The sequence below is a fragment of the Sapajus apella genome, unplaced genomic scaffold (assembly GCF_009761245.1).
Source record: "Sapajus apella isolate SASKATOON/1434 unplaced genomic scaffold, GSC_monkey_1.0 scaffold122, whole genome shotgun sequence".
Lineage (NCBI taxonomy): Eukaryota > Metazoa > Chordata > Mammalia > Primates > Cebidae > Sapajus > Sapajus apella.
In genome coordinates, this window is record NW_022437062.1 from 8,330,363 (window position 1) to 8,353,070 (window position 22,708).

A 22,708-nucleotide genomic window follows, 5' to 3' on the forward strand; every position below is an offset into this window, starting at 1 on the left:
TTTTCAGTAGAGATGGGGTTTCAGCGTGTTAGTCAGGATGGTCTCGATATCCTGACCTTGTGATCCACCAACCTTGGCCTCCCAAAGTGCTGGAATTACAGGCATGAGCTACCACACCCAGCCCCTTTTATTTCTTTCTTTTGTCTGTTTTAGCCAGGACTTCCAGTACTATAGTAAATAAAGTGGTAGAAACTGGCATTCTTGTTGTGCTCCAGATATTAAAGGCTTTCAGTTTCTCTCCACTCAGCATGATTCTAGCTGTGGGTCTGTCATATTCGGCTTTTATTATGTTGCAGTTTCTTCCTTCTATTCTCTGTTTTTTGAGAATTTTATGATAAATGGATGTTGAACTTTATCAAATGATTTTTCAGCAGTAACTGAAGTGATCATATGGTTATTCTCCTACATACTGTTAATATTATGTATCATATTGATTGATTTGCATATATTGAACCATTCTTGCATCCCTGGGATAAATTCTACTTTGCATGTTGTCATTTATTTGTGGGAGCTAAAAATTACAACAATTGAACTCATGGAGATAAGAAAGTTGAAGGATAGTTACCAGAAACTGAGAAAGATAGTGATTGGGGGAATGGGCAGGCAGGTGGGGATTGTTAATAGATACAAAAAGTAGAAATAATAAATAGAATCTAGTATTTAATAGCACAACAGGGTTACTATAGTCAATCATAATTTAATTGTACATTTTAAAGTAACTAAAAGAGTGTAATTGAATTGTCTGTAACCCAAAGGATAAAAATGCTTGAGGAGAATAGATATCCCATTTACCATGATGTGATTATTATTTATTGCATACCTGTATCAAAGTATTTCATGTACTCCATAAATATATGCACTTACCACATACATACAAAACTTTAAAATAAAGTTTTTTAAAAAAAATTGAAAAAAACTACAAGGCAATAACTTGACCATAGATGCAAAAGTTCTCAACAGAATACTAGCAAACCGAATCCACAACACATTAAAAAGACAGTTCACCACAACCAAGTGGATTTTCTTCCAGGAATGCAAGAGTGATTCCGTATACATGAATCAAAAAGTGTGACACATTACACTAATAGAATAAAAAACAAAAACTATATGATTATTTTAATAGATGTAAAAAAGGCAGCTGATAAAATTATTGCTTCATGATAAGGATTTAACAAATTCAGGCATAGAAGGAGCATACATCCACCTAATAAAGGCCATATATGAGAACCCACAGCTAAAATCATACCGACTTAGGAAAAACTGAAAGTTCTAAGAACTGACAAAAAGACAAGGATGCTCACTTTCACCACAGCTATTTAATAGAGTACTGGAAGTTTTGACCAGAGAATCAGCAAGAGAAAGAAATAAAAGACATTCAAATTGGAAAAGAAGTCAAATTGTTCCTCACTACAGATGACATGAGCTTATCCATAGAAAAACATAAAAACATTATGAAGACAACTCTTAGAAGTGATAAATAAATTCGATAAGCTTGTATAATACAAAATCAACATACAAAAACCAGTAGCACTTTTATGTGGTAATAATCAACTGTGAAAAGAATTCAATATAACAATCTTATATGCAATAGCTACAAAATAAAAAACAAAATTCTTAGGAATTTAACCAAGGAGGTGAAAGACAGCTACAATAAAACCACAACACATTTATTAAAAAAAACTGAAGACAGAAATAAACAGAAAGATAATCCTGCATTCATGGATTCAAATAATTAACATTGTTAAACTATTCATATTAACCCAAAACAATCTACAGATTTATAGAAATGCCAATGGCATTCTTCACAGAAATAGAAACAACAATCCAAAAATTTGTATGGAACCACGAAAGACCTGGAATAGCCAAAGCAATCTTGACCCAAAAGAGCAAAGTTGGAGGCATCACACTACCTGACCTCAAAGTATACTATAAAGCCATAGTAACCAAAACAGCATGATGCTGGCATAAAAACAAACACATAAACCAGTGGAATAGAATACAGAGCCCAGAAATAAATCCACAGGTGATACAGTCACCTAATATTTTGACAAAGCTGCCAAAAACACACAATAGGGAAAGGACAGTCTTTTCAATAAATGGTATTGGGAAAATTGAGTATCTGTATGCAGAAGAATGAACTTATATCCTTATACCATACATAAAAAATCATCTAACAACAGTTTAAACACTGAAATATATGACCTAAAGCTGTAAAACTACTAGATAGGGGAAAACTACACAACAGTGATGTAGGCAAAACCTAAGGCAAGAAAAACAAAAATAGACAAATGAGATTACATCAAAATAAAAAGCTTCTGCTAAAAAGAAACAACAGAACCAAAAAATGACCTACAGAATAGGAGAAAATATTTGCAAGCTATACATCTTATAAAGGATTAATATTCAAAATATATAATGAACTCAATAGCAAAAACCACCACCACCACCAATTAATTCAATTTAAAAGTGGGCAAAAAAAACCTGACTGGATATTTCTTAAAATATAACCTGCAAATGACCAAAAAGCATACGAAAAAATATTCAGCATCATTCATCAGGTAAATGCAAATCAAAATCACAATGAGATAGCATCTCAGTCCAGTCAGAATGTTCATGATCAAACCGACAAAAGACAGCAATGGTTGGTGAGAATGCAGAGAAAAGGGAACATTTATACACTGATGGTGGTAATGTAAATTAGTACAGTCATTATGAAAAGCAATATGGAGTTTCCTCAAAAAATTAAAAATATATATAGGATACAATCCAGCAATCTCACCATTGGTTACACATTTAAAAGAATTGAGTCAATATATCAAAGAGATATCTACAGTCCCATGTTTATTGCAGATATCTGCAACCCCTTCATTATTCACAATCATCAAAATATGGAAGCAACCTAAGTGTCCATCAATGGGTGAATAAAGAAAATGTGATATAGATACACAACAAAATACTATTCAGCCATAAAAAGAACGAAATCCTGCCGTCTGTGACATGGATGAACCTGTAGTATATTATGTTACATGAAATAAACCAGGAGCAGAGAGACAGATACTGCATGATCTCAGTCATATGTGTAATCTAAAAAGTTGTTCTCATAGAATTAAAGAGTAGTATGGTGTTTATAAGAGGTTAGAGCGGTTAGTAGGTGGGGGTTAAGGGGAGATATTAATCAAAGGATACATAAATAAAATTAATGATATAAATACATTTCAACAGCAAGGTGACTATACTTAATGATGATCCATTGTATTCTTGAAAAATGTGAAGAAAGTGGATTTTACGTGTTCACATCACAGAAATAACTGTGAGGTAATAAATTTGTTAATTATTAGATTAACAAGTTAGATTTAACAATTCCAAGTTTATATGTACTTAAAAACATTATATTGACCTAATAAAACCATAGAATGTTATCGGTCAATTCTAAAATAAATAAATATTTAAATAACAATGCTACTCTTGGATATTATATTAAATTTTGTTTAATAAAAAGGCTTCTAGAAAATAAAGTAGAATATTTTTATTACTTTGAAATAATATAAAGAATTAGTTATAAATAAACTTGATTCAATATTTGGATACTCCTGTCCGACCTGCACATGTACCCCAGAACTTAAAGTATAATCATAATTAAATAAAAAGATTGCAGAAGGGAATATATACCATGTCAGAAATTAGTTTCTACTATAAATGTGAAATTGTATTTTTAAAAATATTAACAATATCTATTCATTTAAAAAAAATATGATTATGGAAGACAAGCCACATGGATGGTAGAAAAATTTTGCAATATATATAATTGACAAAGACTTATGTTCAAAATACATTTTTAAATCTTTAAAGCAATAACAAATTCAGAGTGGAAAACTGTGTAAGTCTCTTGTAAAGTCATTTTAAAAGCGTATATCTAAATAGCCCATGAAAACAGAAAAATGTTTTCAACCACGCTATTTATGAAAGCAATGTAATTTAAAACTGCAATAAGACACTACTATATATCCCACCAAAAAAATTCTTTAAAGACGTGACACAACCAAGATCTGGCAAAAGATAGAATATTGGGAATTGTCATATATGACTTCTGACAGTGTACATTTGGGTAAAATTTTCAAATATTCTTTGATATTACCTGCTAAAGGTGAACATGTATGCATTCCTTAGGATCCAGTAACTCATATTTATAAAGCATAAATTTTTGCAACTATACACCAAAAGATATACATGCTACTACTCATAGCAGCATTATTCCTAATAGCTGAACACCGGAAACAATTCAAATATCCACCCAGTAAATAGGGTGGATACCTGTACTATATGCATTCCAAGGAATATTATACAGCAATGAAAATAAATGAATTACAATCATATGAAAAGCCACAGCTAAATATTCACAAATATAATTATGAATAAAAAAGTCCAGGCATAAAACATATGATGTATGATTTCCTTTATGTACATTCCAAGAACAGGTAAATTGATAGTGTTAGAAGGATAGTAATTACTTTGGAGACAGAAGCATTCACTAGAAGGCTCACAAAGAGGCTTCTGAGATACTCAATAATGTCCTATTTCTTCTACCCAGGTAGTGGTTAAATGGTTATGTACACTTTTAATAATTCAATGAGATGCATAATTATAATATGTATATTTTTAGGTATAAGATTTTAATAACACATAAAAATACCTTAAGCCAGATAATTTTATTCTCTGCTCAACCCCTCCACTGACCCTTTCCTATAGTGAAAGCCCAAGTATTTATAACCCCGTGCAAGGCCCTAAATAATCTGCCATCACCCTGGTATCTCTGCCATCATGTCCTACTACTGTCCCCATTGTTTTCATTGCTATAGCCACGCAGGCCTGCTTGCTGTTTCTCTAATGTGTTAAGCTTTCTTCTGTCTCTAATTTCTATAATTGACTGTTCTGCCTAGAATGCGATTTCTTCAGATAGTCCGTAGAGTTTCTTCTCTCATTTTAAGACATTGCCTAAAAGTCACTTTCTCTGTGAAGCTTTCCTATTACTCTATTTAAAATCATTATCTCCCATTCTAACATTCCTTCCTCGATCTATGCTTCTTTTTCCTCCATATTATTTTCTAATATACTGTGTAATTATCTCATTAATATTATTTTATTTCCACATAATGGTGAAGGCAGGAGTTTTGGAATTGTTTTCTACAATAGGATCTGAAATAGTGTTTAAGCATACAGCAGGCATTCAGTAACTATTTGTGGAATAAGTAAATGCCAATTAAGTTTCTTGTGCTCTACATAAAATTCAACTTAAATATCTCTAATAAACTCTGCAGGTACAAATATTTGATGACCAGAGAATGATTTCTTCTTCTTCAAAATAGATATGTCTTATGGTAAAACTTATCACTGTGGCTATAATGACAGTCCCTTTCACTACTTAACTACTTAATTATTCCTCAGGAAGCTTTGACAATACATGAACACAAAAGAAAAAAGAAAAGATAAAATCTACTATACTTTCACTATTCTTTAGGGGATACTAAGAACTGGCTTTTCATTGTGAAAATTCAGAATGAGATCCTCTTTTGAACAAATGCTATCAAATAATTACAGGAGAGACAGAGCACCACGTCCCAAAAGGCTATGATGCAAGTGAACAGACATATATAATACACTCACTCATGCTTGTATTTTGACCATTAACATATGCCTTCAAGGTGGGAGAAATCTTTTAGGGTTTACTTTTTGCAACCCATGAGAGATTACAAACAGGATCATGCAATTTCTTGGAAGTTCTTCACATGTCTTTGGCTCTGTGGAAAAATATTTTATCTCCTGTCCCTGACCTTCTCAGTATTCATTCAAAGAGCGAGTGGGAAGTATATAACATGTGAGTCACCAGGTTTGTTTTGCAAAAAATAAAAGAAAATGTTTTCTTCTTGTCATTGAGACATCTAAAAGTATATCTCAGAATGAAATGCTGGTAAAGAATGAAGCTGAAAAATATGTTTTTCTTCTTATTTCCCTAAATTCTGGAGGATATTTTCCATTTATGGTTCATATCCCTTTAAAATAAGAATAGCTACATATACAAAAATTATAGAATTTCAAGTGAAGATGTATACTAACTGATGAATTGCTAGAGATGGGTATATTTTGGTAATTTTTGTTGCTTGGTGAGTAGAAGAAATATGGCATATTTCTCTTTCCAGTGCTATTTTCTTTCTCAAGCCCAAATACTGATTTTTCAGTTCTGTTACATTAATAAGACTTGGTATCATACAAATTAGTTATTATTTGAGAAACAAAAATCTTCATCTGGTATGACTTTTTCTTGTTTTTGTTGTTGTTATGTGGGCTAGAAGTTAACCAGAGAGTAATCAGGGAAAAAGCTTCACATTTCAGATTTGCCTAGATAGGAAAGGCCTCAGGGAACCACCACAGTGAGATGCAAAATGACAATGAAAGTCAAAGGAAGAAAAAGGAACATGTGGAAGAAAGCAGTGAATAAAAAACATGGAAACTTTCATAATATAAGCTCGATCTGCCTTTCTTATAAATAACAAGCTCATTGAACTTGGCCACAGTCATTCAGACCAGCTGTTCTCCCTAAGGTCAATGCCCTAATGGGCATAGGTAGTTCATATATTCACCTGGAAGCATATAAAAATATTTAGTCAGAGCAATTTAAGGACCAAAGTATGGCACACTTCCTCACAGCATATAGGATATCCAGCTGCCTAAAAATAAAAGAATGTGTTTTATGCTAAACAGGGTATCCAACTGCCTAAAAATAATGTGTTTTTATGCTAAACATTCGTACAGATACATGCAAACAGCATAAAAGACCATATATCCTCTAATGACAGAGGTCTTTTTATTGCCACTTTAAAACACCACAAGTAACCTGGAGTAGCTGAAATTGAAAGTAAATATTAATTTGTGCCCTGGCATGACACTACATTGAGAAAGAGTATTTTTAAACATCTTGAGTTTGTATTTTGTTTTTATATCACTAACAAATCACAATGAATCAGGTATTCATAGTATTGTTGAAAGAATTTCACACCCAGATAAGTATAGTATCAATAATGCAGGTCAACAGAAGAAAGAGTAGGTTAATTATATACAGGTAATTTATTGGAATCACAAAAGTTTGCATTCCCAGTTTCAAGTCTAGTATTCCTAGCAAGAAAAAGAAATTCTCCACAATTCATATTTTCCCTGCTGTCTATTGTTGTGATTTAAAAGAAATCTGTTTAGGAGTTGAGTCATGAAAGTCACAGTTTTGTTGTTTAAACAAAAGTCTAATTGTTTACTACTTTATAATATACAGGGTAAAGAATTTTGGTGTTTCCAAGAAGAACCAGCGTGCTCCATTTCATGTTTCAATGACCTCTGTCATCTCCATGTCTTCCAGACTAATGAATGTATCCAGCATAGAAACTATCAACTTTGTTAGCTACTTTATCCTCATGGGTTTTCCCTCAAGTCCAGAAATGCAGCTCCTCTACTTCAGTCTCTTCTCGGTAGCCTATACTCTCACCCTGATGGGAAATGCAGCCATTGTCTGTTCTGTGTGGTGGGACCCACACCTTCACACTCCCATGTATGTCCTCTTGGGAAATTTCTCTCTCCTGGAAATATGTTATGTTACTACAACTGTTCCTAAAATGTTGGCCAACTTCCTCTCCACAAGCAAGTCCATCTCATTCATGAGTTGTTTTGCACAGTTCTACTTCTTCTTCTCTTTTGGGTGCGATGAGGGCTTCTTTCTTTGCATCATGGCCTTTGACAGGTATCTTGCCATCTGCCGCCCTCTACATTATCCACGCATCATGACTAAACAAGTATGCACTGGCCTCATCCTCTTTGCATGGTCCTGTGGGTTTGTAATCTTCCTAACTCCAGTTATTCTCATTTCACAGCTCTCCTACTGTGGCCCAAATATTATCAACCATTTTGTCTGTGATCCTGTCCCACTGATGATGCTGTCCTGTTCTGAAGACATTATTACCCAGCTCATTTACTCCACATTCAATTCTATATTCATGATTGGCACCTTTCTCTTTATCCTTTGTTCCTATGCTCTGGTGATTCTGGCTGTAATGCGGGTGCCCTCAGAGGCTGGCAAACGAAAGGCTTTCTCCACTTGTACTTCTCACTTGGCAGTTGTCACCTTGTTTTATGGCTCTATCATGATGATGTATGTTAGACCTGGATCAGGACACCCAGTAAAAATGCAACAAATCATTACCTTGTTTTATTCTGTGATAACACCTCTCTGCAATCCTCTAATATATAGTCTCAGGAACAAAGAGATGAAAGATTCTCTGAAGAAAATCTTCAGGGCTGGAAAATGTGTTAATAAAATATAAATGAGATAATTTCCATTTATCAAATATAACTTGAATTAGACATGAAAATTTGTCTACAAATTCATTGTTTTATTTAAGGACTCCTATAATAATGACTCATTAACATCTTAAACACCACTCATCACAATTTGCAATACTGTGGTCTTATTTAAGAAGAATGTTTCAACAGTGAATTAGATTTTGTGTTGAAATGAATAAAAAGTATGTAAAATTCTATGTCTAAGCTAGTCAGAACCTCTATATGTAATGCAACATTTTAAAAAGAATACAGATATCCTTTTTGTTTTACTGAGCTAAAGTAATTGATAACACATGTAACAGATAATATAGACTGCTCTCACAATTAACACTGTAATCCAGTAATTGTGCAGTAGGAGATACTGGCTGAGAAAAAGCCAAGGTTTAAGAAGTCCAGCTTGTCAAAATGTAGCAAGTGGTCCTCACATTATGGAAATAAACTAATAACCTTAGTTTGATATTTAGTGTTTTTTCAGAGAGTACACAAAACTAGAATTAGGAATTTAAAGCGGATTAGTTACCTGGAATATAGTACTAAGTAATAATATAGTAATAAGTAATAATATAAGAATATAGTAATAAGATAAGACCTAAACAAAAAGGTGAGCACTACTCAGGATGCAGCTTGCTTTGTTGTAAACCCAGTTTAAACACAGGTCTTGATATCATAATTAGTTTAGCATTAATACTGTGTGACTTATTTGAGTACTGCTGGGCAGTACTAAAATAAAATTCTTAAAATCCATTTTATAAATATTTGACTAACATATTGCTTTGATTTTGATTTTTGTTTTGTTCTATGGCCATTTTTTTTTCAAATACAAATTTCAGAAACATAATGAAAAGGAATCGCAATATGAAATGTAATTTACAGAATTTTAATTTGTAAGCCCTCATAGTGCAGTTAGTTTTTGTGTCATAAAGAATCTGAGCTGAGAATATTTTCTGGATTTGAAAGGCAGCATTTATGTGAGTTCTGGGGAAAAGAGTGGCTGTTTTCTTATACTTCACATGTGAAATGTAAATTACATAGCTAAATACTTGCCTGGAAAACTCTTTTATATAAGAAGAAAATATGAACAATTTAGAACTTCATTCAAACTAACTTCAATGGTGAGCTCTCTATAAAGTGCTGACAAATTTAATGCTGAGTTTCACCTGTCCATGCCAGTTTTATCTTTCTTAATTACATGAGGAAAAAAAGGAATAGAAATTCTTTTTTTTTTTTTAAGCTAGAAAACTTACTTTTATTCTTGCAGTTTTTTACTAGGAGGTCAACATTTAATTTAATAAGCCATTGTCCACAATTGCTTACAAATGTTTAATCCTTCAGTTGTACATCAATATACCATGACTCCAAATTTTTTTTATCACTCTCCTTCAAGTCTGAAGAAAATGATTAATTTGCTAAGTTCCACAGACAGTACATCCCACTGACAGTATGTATATCCTACTGACATAACATTTAGTATGAAGTCCTACTCTCATATTAGAATTAAGGGCAGCCAGTATCAGACTGGCCTGAAACTTGATTGTGTTCCTGGCTCAGAATACCTGTAGCAAATTTGTAAATCCACACCAAGACACAAAATTAAACTAGGGTGCGTATATCTTATAAAAAACTTTCACAGTAAAAATCAACATTAAAATTTTATCAAATTCCAACATTATGGTTTTTTAATCCAATTAAGCTTTCAAAATACCTGATTAGCTGTGAATTAATTATAAATAACTTCATGTAGTTTGCCCAGCATTTCAAAATGGTTATGGAATACAGCTTTTAAAATGTCAAAGTATGCTATACATGTTGCAATTTTCTGCTAGGCTGGGCCAGTATCTTCCATGGCAAGATCCTCAAACTATTGAATAGAATACACTTTTAAATCAATATAGGTACTTGATTAATTTCCCTGAAATTATCAACATCATTACCAAAATCTTCCAGGATTTTGTAGGATTTGATTCCTTAAATACAGTTTTAAAGTTAAATTTCTGGAGGGGAAAAAACCCCTCATACACTGACTGTAAATTTTACATCCTTTTTTAGTCCCTCAGTGGCTAAACAAATTATGCTTCATGTTTCCTGGCTTAATAAAAAGCTACAATTTCTATAATCCAAATTAAGAAATATTATACTAATCAAAACCTATTAATTTTGAAACATCTATGTATGGCTGTCTGTAGGTCCCCTTAGAACCTTTCCAAGCATTTATAATCAAGAGATTTTAATGAATTATGTTCTAGAATCATATCAGATAAAGAAAAACTTATTTTGGAAAAATAAAATCACTTTCCAATATGCTTGACAGAAACAAGCTATTCATTTTCATTTGTGTTCCACTGAAGACATTACTGAAATCTGTCCAGTGGTTTATTTCCAAGTGGTCCACTACGGAATTCTTCAGAATGTTTTAAGATTGGCTGTAGCTAGAGTTCTGACTTCCATTTGGACCCTGCTCTCCTTCACTGTTTGGAGATGGTTTTGGTTTTGGCATCTTACTAAGAATAGTTGCCATCTCTTTTCTTTCATCGAAATTCTTCCACTGTTCATATAGTTTTAAAATAACCCTGATTATTTCCAAAATCTTTTCAATATCCACAGAAAGCTCAGCAAACCATTGCCTGGCATCTTTCTGCTGTACAACACAGGCTACCCGTAGGCAAGCTAAAGCTATCATGAAAAGAGGATACCATAGGCAAAGATCCATTCTGTAGGTATCATTCACTATCCTCCATGCAAGGGGAAGCAACATGTCTTCTTGGCCCACGTCCTGCACATGCTGGAGCAAAGGACTATAAGAATGATACACTATCAAGCAACAATCCATTAGTTCTAACAGGTAGAATTCACATTCTAATATATGATTCATCCTAGGGAAATTCCTTTGGAAAGGCATACGAAAATCTAGTTTTTAATACAGAACTAGCAGGAGCAGTCAATCTTGCATTTGAAACTACTCCAAATTCCTCAACTTTGATGCCAAAAACAGACATGTAGGAGCCATTAATACAAGATCTATACTTTTCAGAGAATACCTGGCATAGGATCTCTTGAAATATACCGTAGCAGTGGCAATAACTTGTTGTTTTAATTTAAGATGTTCACCTAATGCTTGGATAACATTTGTAAAAAATATTTGTAACTTCCAATATTCTTCTTCAGAGAGAAACTTTAAATCCTTTTGGTGCTCCTTCAACAGATCTTATTTATCCAAAATCCATTGCAAATAGTGGGAGCTCTGCCAAAAGTTCCCTGCTATGGAACACAGCTTGCCCTGATAAAAAAGCACCAGCCGACGGAGCAGCCCACGGAGCGACCATAAACCCAGCCTGTCCAGTAACCGCACTCCTCAATCAAATCCAGGGTTAGAAATTTTTAATAAAATATAATGTCAATTATTATAAACATGCACAGTGCCCATATTTGTAATTGTCTTCAAGTTAATCATTATTCAATTTTATTTTACCAATATTAAATACCATCTCATACTGAGCTTGCTGGCACTTGATAGAAAGAATTGAAAACTATTTGATACAGTAAAAAGCATTTCTGTGAGATATAGATATACCTTTATTGTGACAATATCTCTTCCTTTGTTATAATATCTCACCTATGGCTTCATGGTGAGAAATAGATTTCGTACAACCAGCTGATAAAGGAGGAAAGAGCCTCAGGCTTGACTCGCAAATGGATTGTCTGAATATATACTTGGCAAGAAAAAAATTGACTAATGCTGCAGCGTAACGCCTCTCAAGGATAACCATAGACTAACGGTGGAGGAAATCCTCATAAACTAATGATTTGGGAGCAATATACCTAGTTGTCCAATTTGAATGTTAGGAGAAATAGCTTGCCATGCAAGATAAGAATATGTGTAGAATAATGATTGTTGTAGGAAGCTTCACTAAATTTCTAGAAAAAAAAACAACCTCCCAAGACTGAATCCTGGAGAAATTAAAACCCCAAAAGACCAATATTAAGTTCCAAAATAGAAATAACAATAAATATCTACCAATCAAAAAACCTAGACCAGCAATAAATATCTACCAATCAAAAAACCTAGACCAGTTTCACAGCCAAATTCTACCAGACATATGAAGAAGAGCTAGTACCAATTCTACTGAAACCATTCCCAAAAATGAAGAGAATGAAATCCTCCCTAACTCATTCTATGAAACCGGCATCTCTTTGATACCAAAACCTGGCAAGTGAAAGTTTATAGCTACAAGTTCCTACACTAAAAAAGTAGAAAAATTTAAAATAACCTAGTGATGTATCTTAAAAAACTAAAAAGCAAAAGCAAACAAATCCAAATTATGAGAAGAAAATAAATAATAAAGATCAGAGTCGTAATAAATAAAATGGACGGAAAGCATACAATATGGAATATCAACAAAGTGAAAAGTTTGTTTTTTGAAACAAAAATCAACAAAACTTTACCTAAGAAAAAAAGAGAAAGACCCAAATAAATAAAATTGAGACATGAAACAAATACTGCAGAAATTAAAAGGCTCACTTCCAACCATATGCCAATAAACTGGAAAATCCAGAAAAAACAAATTCTTAGATACATGCAACCTGCCAAATTTGAGCCGTGAAGAAATTCAAAACCTGAACAAACCAATAACAAATAATGAGATCAAAGCCCTAATAAAAAGTCTCACAGCAAAGAAAGCCCAAGACATGATGGCTTCTCTGCTGAATTTTATCAAATATCTATAGAATAATTAATACCAACCCTACTTAAACTATTCCAGAAAATAGAGTAACATAGAATACATCCAAATTTATTCTATTAGGCCAGTATTACCCTGATACAAAACCAGAAAGACACATCAACAAAAGAAAACTACAGACTGATATCCCTGTTGAACACTAATGTAAAAATTCTCAACAAAATACTAGCAAATGAAATCCAAAAGCACATTAAAAAGTTAATTCACCATGATGAAGTGAGTTTTATTGCAGAAATGCTAGGATGGTTCAACATATGTAAATCAATTAAGGTGATTCATCACATAAAGTTAAAAAACAAAAACTATAGAATCATTTCAATCAATGTTGAAAAACACAACTATAGAATAGGAGAAAATATTTGTAAACTATATGTCTGACAAGGGATTAATAACCGGAATACATAAGGCACTCAACTCTATAGGAAAAGTCTGATCATCCAATTTAAAAAGGGACTAAAGATCTTTCTCAAAACAACCAACATATAAATGGCAAAGAGGCATGCGAAAAGGTGCTCAACATCATTGATGATCGGAGAAATGCAAACCAGCACTACAAGAGGAATCACCTAACCCCAGTTAAAATGGCTTATATCACAAAGACAGGCGATAAGAAATGCTGGCTAGGATATGGAGAAAAGGGAACCCACCGTTGATGAGAATGTAAATTAGTACAACCACTATGGAGAACAGTTTGGAGGTTTCTCATAAAAACTAAAAATAGAGCTACTGTAGGACCCAGCATGCAATTGCTAGGTATACACACAAAAGAAAGGAAATCAAGATATTGAAGAGACATCTGCATTCCCATGCATATTGTGGCACTATTCATAATAGCCATGATTTGGAAGCAACCTGTGTGTCTATGAACAGATGAATAAATAAAGAAAATGTGGTTCATGTACAAAATGGAGTAATAGCCATGAAAAACAATGAGATCCTGTTATTTGCAACAAAATGAATAGAACTGGAAGTTATTATGTTAAATAAAATAAGCCAGAGACAGAAAGACAAATATTCCATGTTCTCACTTATTTATGGGAGCTAAAACTTAAAATAACTGAACTCATGGAGATAGAGAATAGAGTAATGGTTACCAGAGACTGGGAAGAATACTAGGGTTAAGGGAAAGAATGGGTAATGGTTATAAAAATACAGTTAGATGGAATAAATAAGTTCTAGTATTTGATAGCATGACAGGGTGACTATAGCACATTTTAAAATAACTAAAAGAGTATAATTGCATGGTTTGTAACACAAAGAAAGGATAAATGCTTGAGGTAATGGATATCCCATTTACCCTGATGTAATTATTATACATTGTATGCCTATGCCAAAATAATTTTAAAAAAATTTTTTACTATAAAATAAAAATCTGATATTACAACTCAAGTGACTAATAAAAGAAGAACAAACTAAACCCAAAGTCAGCAGAAGGAAAGAAATAACAAGGATCAGAACAGAAATAAATAAAATAGAGGCTAAAACTACAACAGAAAATAACTCAATGAAACAGTGGTTTTTCAGAAGGATAAACAAATCAACAAAACTTGAGCCAGACCAAGAAAAAAAGAGAATATATACCACATTTTTCAAAAGCCAAACTGTATCCCAAAGGGAGAGAAGGAAAGATAAAAAATATTATGGGTAGCAGTAAAAATACAGTGTTATCTTTTCCTTAGTTCTTAGACTTTCAAAAGAACACAGCAGGATGATATTTAAAAATAATTGTGTTGGTTAGTAGTTTCCTCGGGGGAAATGAAAATTGTAATAAAAAAATAAAATTGAGACGACTTGTGAATGTGAGGTTTAAAAAAACAAAAGAAAGTATTTTCTACTTTCAAATACAAGTCATGGTGTTTATTAGATGCCTTTAAATGCTTGTTAAGCTAAGTAAACTTTGAATGCCCCTCAGTTATAACTAATTCCCTCACAACGCAAAATTTATTTGTACAACCAAACATTATGTACAGTCAAGATTACTAGAATACTTACGACATAAGGTGCAAGTGAGACAATATTATGAGAAAAGAGTGTGTATTCGTTTAACAGGTTTATATATCCAAATCCACCACAACAGTGTTTGCTCTCTTGGCAACATTGAAAATAATAATAACATTTGAAGCCACCTATTTTGTACCAGGCAATGCTCCAAGTCTTTTCTATGTATAATTTTATTTCCTACTTAATGCAACCTGAAGATATCAGGTCAGTACTATTGTATCTCTAATTTATGAAGAGTCAGAGGCACAAAGGGTAACTTAACCTAGTTGGAGATGGTATCTGATCCCAGGCAGGCTAACAATGGAGCCATGCATTTTACTATTGTCGGGGGAAAGGACCAACACTATAGAATGAAATAGATTACATCAAATCCAAGTCACTAATTGTGTGACCTTATGCAAATTATTTGATCTTTCTGCCTAGATTTGTTTAGGCTGTAAAATAGAACTAATGATCACATTTTTGTCAGATAGCAGATTTGATGAATGAGGTAAATCAAGATAGGATCTCATACATAGTATTTATGGAATCTATTTCAGTTAATATTATTAATGTCTTTCATTTGTAGAGCTCTTCAGCATTTCCCAAACACTATTACATAGTTGTTCAGTTCATCCTCACAAATTCGGTCATATAGTTAAGGGAGATATTTCCATACTCATTTTGCAGATGAGATTCAAAGAAATCAAGAATACTGTCCAAGGTCACACATAGTAAATGGAGGAATCAGTTCTTCTGACTTCAAGTTTTATAAGAATTCTACTGTACCATACATCCTACTCTGGCAAATGTGGCTAAGTCCCACATAGCTAACTTCAGGACTACATTGCCATGCAAGACAAAGAGCTGGATTTATCCCAGAAAGGAATACTGTAGAGGAGAAACAAGTTTAGTAGAAGAACTAAGGGATTTCTTTTTAGTAGTCTTAAGGTAATAACTACACAAATTATACAAATATTTACGTAAAACGTATTCCACATGCAAAATATGTTATCGAGTGAAAACGGCAGATCAGAAAACAATATTATTAAATTGTGCACAAACATGGAGTCATGGATTTATGGGTAATTTAGATTCTTTGCTTCCTCTTTTATGCTAATATCTTTATTTCCTAATTTTTCCATGACAAATATGCATTCTTCATCCAATTTACAAAAGATGTGGAGCTAAGAAAAACTAATATTTTTAAAAAGATGTATAATTTAAAGGAATGCTTTTAGACACACCACTTATGCAAGCTTCCCCCCTACTTTATGTGTAAAGAAAGGATAATGCTACTGTCTTTGGTGAGCCCTTAGCATGTATTTACAGAGCATCTCAAGTACTTTTCCATGTGGGGTCACTTTGTGGAGAGGAGTTAATTTGGCACCCTAGTCCTATTTCACTCAGAATCAGCTCTTTCTGCAAAAGAGAGTGTGGTTCTTGGTAGCAAACCCTGGCCTTGTGGTTTTCATACTAGATGCTTGAAACAACAACAACAACAAAATGACAGAGTGAGAGAGAATGGGGAAACATGCCATACAATCAAATGAATCTTACCAAACAAGAACTTTACCCAGGGAACTCCCATCTACACTTGTCTATCTCTCCCCGCAAGCACCCTGCTTACTACTAATACAAGAACCAACTTTAATTAAAAGAGAGTTTGAATTGTCATGTTTTGGATACCTACCTTTATTTGTCTGTGTTTATTATAACAACATATTTTAAACCTTTATCATTTTTGAATTTTTTATGAGCGATCAAACTGGACACTCATCTCTTTTAAAGAACATAATGATTGTTTCTTTTGCTATGCAGAAGCTCTTAAGTTTAATTACATCCCATTTGTCTATTTTGGCTTTTGTTGCCACTGCTTTTGGTGTTTTAGTCATGAAGTCCTTGCCTATTAGAGTGAACCAGGAACCAGCAGAATGGGAAAAAATTTTTGCAAGTTACCCATCTGACAAAGGCCTGATATCCAGAATCTACAAAGAACTAAAACAAATATACAAGAAAAAAACAAACAACTCCATTAAAAAGTGGGCAAAAGATATGAACAGACACTTTTCAAAAGAAGACATTTACACAGCCAAGAAACACATGAAAAAATGGTCATCATCACTGGTCATTAGAGAAATGCAAATCAAACCCACATTGAGATACTATCTCATGCCAGTTAGAATGGCGATCATTAAAAAATCTGGAGACAACAGATGCTGGAGAGGATGCAGAGAAATAGGAATGCTTTTACACTTTTGGTGGGACTATAAATTAGTTTAACCATTGTGGAAGACAGTGTGGCAATTCCTCAAGGATCTAGAAGTAGAAATACCGTTTGACTCAGCAATCCCATTACTAGGTATATACCCAAAGGATTATAAATCAATCTATTATAAAGACACATGCACACATATGTTCACTGTGGCACTGTTTACAATAGCAAAGGCTTTGAACCAACCCAAAAGCCCATTAAAGATAGACTGGATAAAGAAAATGTGGCACATATACACCATGGAATACTATGCAGCCATAAAAAGGATGACTTCGTGTCCTTTGCAGGGACATGGATGAATCTGGAAACCATCATTCTCAGCAAACTGACACAAGAACAGAAAACCAAACACCACATGTTCTCACTCATAAGTGGGTGTTGAACGATGAGAACACATGGACCTAGGAAGGGCACTATCACACACTGGGGTCTGTTGGGGGGTTGGGGGCTAGGGGAGGGATAGCAGGGGGTGGCGAGATTGGGGAGGGACAATATTAGGAGAAATATCTTATGTAGCTGACAGGGGTGGAGGCAGCAAACCACCATGGCATGTGTATACCTATGTAACAATACTGCACAATCTACACATGTACCCCAGAGCTTAAAGCAAAAAATAGAAATAAAAAAGAACATAAGCCATTTATCTATCAAAACATATTACTATTAATCATCTTAATAAAAGCAGAACCATTTTTAAAAGATAATAACTCAATTATGTCCAAAGAAGCAAAGAATCTATAGTTGGAATAAATAGTTATTTCTTCTTATTAAGTAATTCAATTACTCCACATTTTACCCAGTTAAGTGTTAGAAACTCAAGATCTATCCAGGGACTCAAATTTGCTGCACATAGTAGACTTATATCCAGCTGCCTATAATAGAAACTCAAGTAACAGTAATTCACGCAACATAAAGGTTTAGTTTTCTTCTCTCATGGGTGTTTCTAAAGATAATCAGTCCACTGCAGTCCAGAGGTGAGCAGTGCCAAGATGCCATCAGGGACCTAGGCTTCCCTGCCTTTTTGACAAATCTTTTGTAGTATATGTTTCCATCCTTAAGCTCACCTTATTATCTGAAGATGCCATCTGAAGTATCAGACAAGAAAGAGGCAAAACCACATTTCATGTATATTTCTAAACATGAACGTGTCAAATGATAACCATCATAAACAAGAGAGACTGCAACATCTAATGTATAAAACTGGGCACATTGTCAAGTTGAACAAAATTGAGCTTGCATTAGTCAGGAAGATAGTAAAATTGGATATTAAGTATGCAGCTAACAAACTTTGCCATACACGTATTGAGTATAAAATTAAGAAAATGGACATAATGATAGAAGTTTAGAAGTAGCCCCTTTTCTCAAAAGTCTCACTCTAGGAGGTTGATACATATCTTTTTTTTAATATAAATAAGGATGGTCATTTATTTGAATAACATTTTAGAAATTGGTATTGATAAAAAAGAAAGGTTTTCCAAATGTGAGACATAAGGAATTTAACAGAATTGGATCACTGGATCCAGCAGTTTCTAAGCCAGAAATATGCAATATATTCTATGTAGCTTTTCTAATTACACATATCTAAATGACACAAATTGATTTTATTTGTATATTGAGTTTACATTCTAATCTAATGTAGGCATTATTTGTTACCTATGTTACTGAAACATCTTCTCTTATGATTGTATGTATAATATATATTGATAAGGAAGAGAGATTATATGAGTTACCATTAGGTTTTTCTTTTTTTTTTCCACATACAGATTTTTAACAGTATAAAACAAAAGTTTTTTGATTTATACAGTGTGGCTTATTAATTATCCATTGTAAAAGTTACAACAGAAACTAAGGCATTTGCCTCATTCCACATGATGTATAATAATGTTATTGCTGCCCAAAACACTGATATTTCTTTATGATTCCTTTAAATTTCCATTCTTTATTTAAAATGGGACACAAATTACAGTTTTTGTTTTACTAGCCAGTGTACAGTCGGAACTCATGACTGAGTCTAAATTCCTACAGCACTGTAAGACAGATAAGAGCAGAAGATCAAACACCGCATGTTCTCACTCATAGGCGGGTGTTGAACAATGAGAACACATGGACACAGGGAGGGGAGCACTACACACTGGGGTCAGTTGGGGGGAAATAGGGGAGGGAGGGTGGGGGGTGGGAAGCTGGGGAGAGATAGCAAGGGGAGAAATGCCAGATGTAGGTGATGGGGAGGAAGGCAGCAAATCACACTGCCACGTGTGTTCCTATGCAACAATTTTGCATGTTCTTCACATGTACCCCAAAATGTAAAATGCAATAAAATAAATAAATGGGAAAAAAAAAAAAAAAAAAAAGATCAGGAGTTCAAGAGTTGGACACATAAAAGTAAAGCCTTTGTAATATGCCAAACTTACAGAATTGCACTCTTAAAATGGATTGATTTTAAGGTGTGCATATTATATATCAATAAAGTTACTGTCGTTTTTTTGGTTTTTTTAACAAAGGAAAGAAGTTTAATTGACTCACAGTTCAGCATGGCTGGGGAGGCCTCAAAAAACTTAGAATCACGGTGGAAGGCAGAGGAGAAGCAAGGCACCTTCTTCACAGGGTGTCAAGAAGAATGAGCACAGGTGGAACTGCCAAACACTTATAAAGCCATCAGATCTCGTGAGAACTCACTATCATGAGAACAGCTTGGGGAAAGCCACCCCCATGATTTAATTGCCTCCACCTTGTCTCTCCCTTGACACGTGGAAATTATTGTGATTATAGGGATTACAATTCAAGATGAGATGTCGGTTGGAGACACAGCCAAACCATATCAAGACCATTTTAATTACAGTAACTATTTTAGTAACCTTATCCTCCCCAGTAATCTTGTGCTGCATATACACAAGGGTTGTGGGTTGAGACACCTCTTAAGCAAATCTTTATACCCAAATGAACAGCAAAAGAGACAGATTTGGTGGATAGAAAAGTTTTTAAAAAACAAAAATGTTGATAAGTAAAAAAAAAAAGAGAGAGAGAGAGAGACTACAAAAACTTTTGCAAATGTGTATGGAAAAAAATAAATTTAAATTTCTTTCCCCAGTTCTCCATAGAACAAAAGGCTCACACCTGGTGACTGAAAAATAAATGTTTGGAACAAGAGATAAGAGAACTATTTTAATGTCTCCAAAAGCAAACTTATGTCATTGTTATTGCAAGAACAGAACAGAAGCAGGGAAAATATTCAGAAAGGGTTTCAGTCAAGTCAAGCAAAATATGAATTAGAGTACGGGGCCCCTTCTCTCTTTGGGAGATTAAATTACTAAAACCCAGTTCTGGCTTTGATTTTTTTGTCGGTGTCCTCTGGAAAACAAGATCCGACCATTCGGATAAAAATCCCTCTTTCCTCTTCTCCCTTCTATGCTGCACTCCCATCTTAAGTGGGAAGGTTGAGTTCCCGTTGGCAAGACTGTGAGTCCCTCTTCAATTGTACTGCTATAAAGGGAGCACTGGGGTAGGGAACTAAAAATGATAGAGATTGTGGCCTGCTCTTATTACGAAGAAAAAACTTCTCCTGGAAAATGGAGCTGAAAATTGTTCTTTCGGAGATTAAGGAGGATATGATACAAAGTTAGTGAAAACTAAAATCCCCAAACCAAACTGAAAAAAGAGAAATCATGAAACAGAAAAGGCAGCTGGGAGTGGAAAAGGAGAGAATATAATGCAATTTGGGGAGATGTTAAGAGGTTAACAAAGCACTCTCCTCCTTCCCTAGAAATTCCCGCCTGACAGTTAATAACAAGGGAGTTACACCTGTGTGTGACAGAGGGCAGCCAGTGGCCACTGTGGAGGAAAGAATCACAGAAAAAACAGCTTTACTCTTGCTCCAGGATAAGTTGAGAAAAATTCCTTCCTGAGAAATTTCAACCCTATTTCCGCTGACTTCCATTTTCTCTGCTCAGAGATAAACAGCTGCCAAGTAAGCCTTGTGAACAAGATGGAAGAGCAAGTAAGTAGAAACTGACAGGGCAGAAAGCAGAAATGAAGAATCTCTCCCACAGAAAGACCCTGCTCCTCTCCAGGGGAAGCCAGGGGCCTGAAGCCAGGCAGGGATTAGGTGGCATATAAGAGGAATCTGTGTGTTAAGGCTTGCCACAGTTTAACTGGTCAAATGAGGAGTTGTCATGTGTGGATAATGTAAGTATACCCTAGGTAATATCATCAAACTGGATTTCCTGAAAGCAAAGGACCACTGCATAGCTCAGAATTCTATATTCCTAGGATCTCTGCCGCAAGACCATTTTGTTTCCTTGGTCTGAGATGTATACCAGCCTCTGAAATCTCCCTAGATACTAGAATAGAGAGGAAAGCCCAGGAATAACAGGGCATGCTATTTGACACATTCAGGCAGGGCTCAAGAAACATACTTTCAAAAAAGTGAGGAAATAGCCATGGAAATAACGGAGCACCAATTGTATTGAATGATATCCGCAATGAGGTGGATGGCTTTGCAAGCCTGAGTCATCTAGATGATTCATTCCCAGGTCCTTCTTCTCAGGCCTCCTCTGAACTTTTCACTGAAATCTGAGGCATGTACACTTCTCATGCTCCAGATCCCTTTAAAGAGATATTATTCAAGGAAAGGCAGCTTCTGTGCTTCCAGAGCCAGCTTTCTGTGGTCACCCATGCATGTTATCTCAAGAGAAAGACAGAGAAATCCATGTCTTCTGATAGAAAATCCTCCTTTGCTCATGGGTATGAGTAACTGAGTAAGTCCAAACTCTCTCAGGAGGGTAACGCTTTTCATTTTTGTTTAACTGACATCTGTCATTCTCACAGCGCCAGCCTGATCTTCCTCTTTCCATCTTTTCAGGGACCCAGATAGGAAACATATGATTACTGCTGACTTCATAATAGGAAATTGGAGGCCTTACCATGAGACGGTAAGTAAACAGTGGTAAAAGGGTCAAAGCAACCTTCTACCTCCAGCTCTAGGTGTGAAGACAAAAGTATCAATATTTCATGGTTCCTTTGTTTTTCCAACCTCATCTTTACCCTACTTATTTTCTCTACTTCCTTAATATTTTAACCGAACTTTTGAAGCTTCTTCTTTTCCATAAATTCCCCGGTAGAATTCACTTTAAATGTTCTTTTTAGTCTTCCCTTAAAACTTCATAATGGAACCACCAATCTTGGGAACAGAAAACCTAGACTATAGTCATAACTCTGCCAGTTTCTACTTCTTTGACCTCAGGCAAGCAATAACTTCTTTGACATCTGACTGCCTCAATTGGCCTAAAATAAAGCCAAGAAATTGGTCCAATGTGTGCCTCTTGATTAAGAATCAAAGAAA

The 22,708-nt window shown here is 34.4% G+C and overlaps 1 protein-coding gene and 1 pseudogene across 2 annotated transcripts; one reads left to right on the top strand and one right to left on the bottom strand.

Moving 5' to 3' along the window:
* Window positions 1–7,057: 7,057 nt before the first annotated feature.
* Window positions 7,058–8,360, top strand: LOC116538782 (olfactory receptor 11G2-like). The gene has a single exon (XM_032261323.1). It carries the CDS (start codon window positions 7,374–7,376, stop codon window positions 8,358–8,360), a length of 987 nt encoding a protein of 328 aa, XP_032117214.1. The 5' UTR covers window positions 7,058–7,373.
* Window positions 8,361–9,607: 1,247 nt separating this feature from the next.
* Window positions 9,608–11,735, bottom strand: LOC116538744 (annotated as a pseudogene). The gene has a single exon (XR_004263774.1). The product of XR_004263774.1 is annotated as a cyclin-C pseudogene (transcript).
* Between the last annotated feature and the right edge of the window lie 10,973 nt (window positions 11,736–22,708).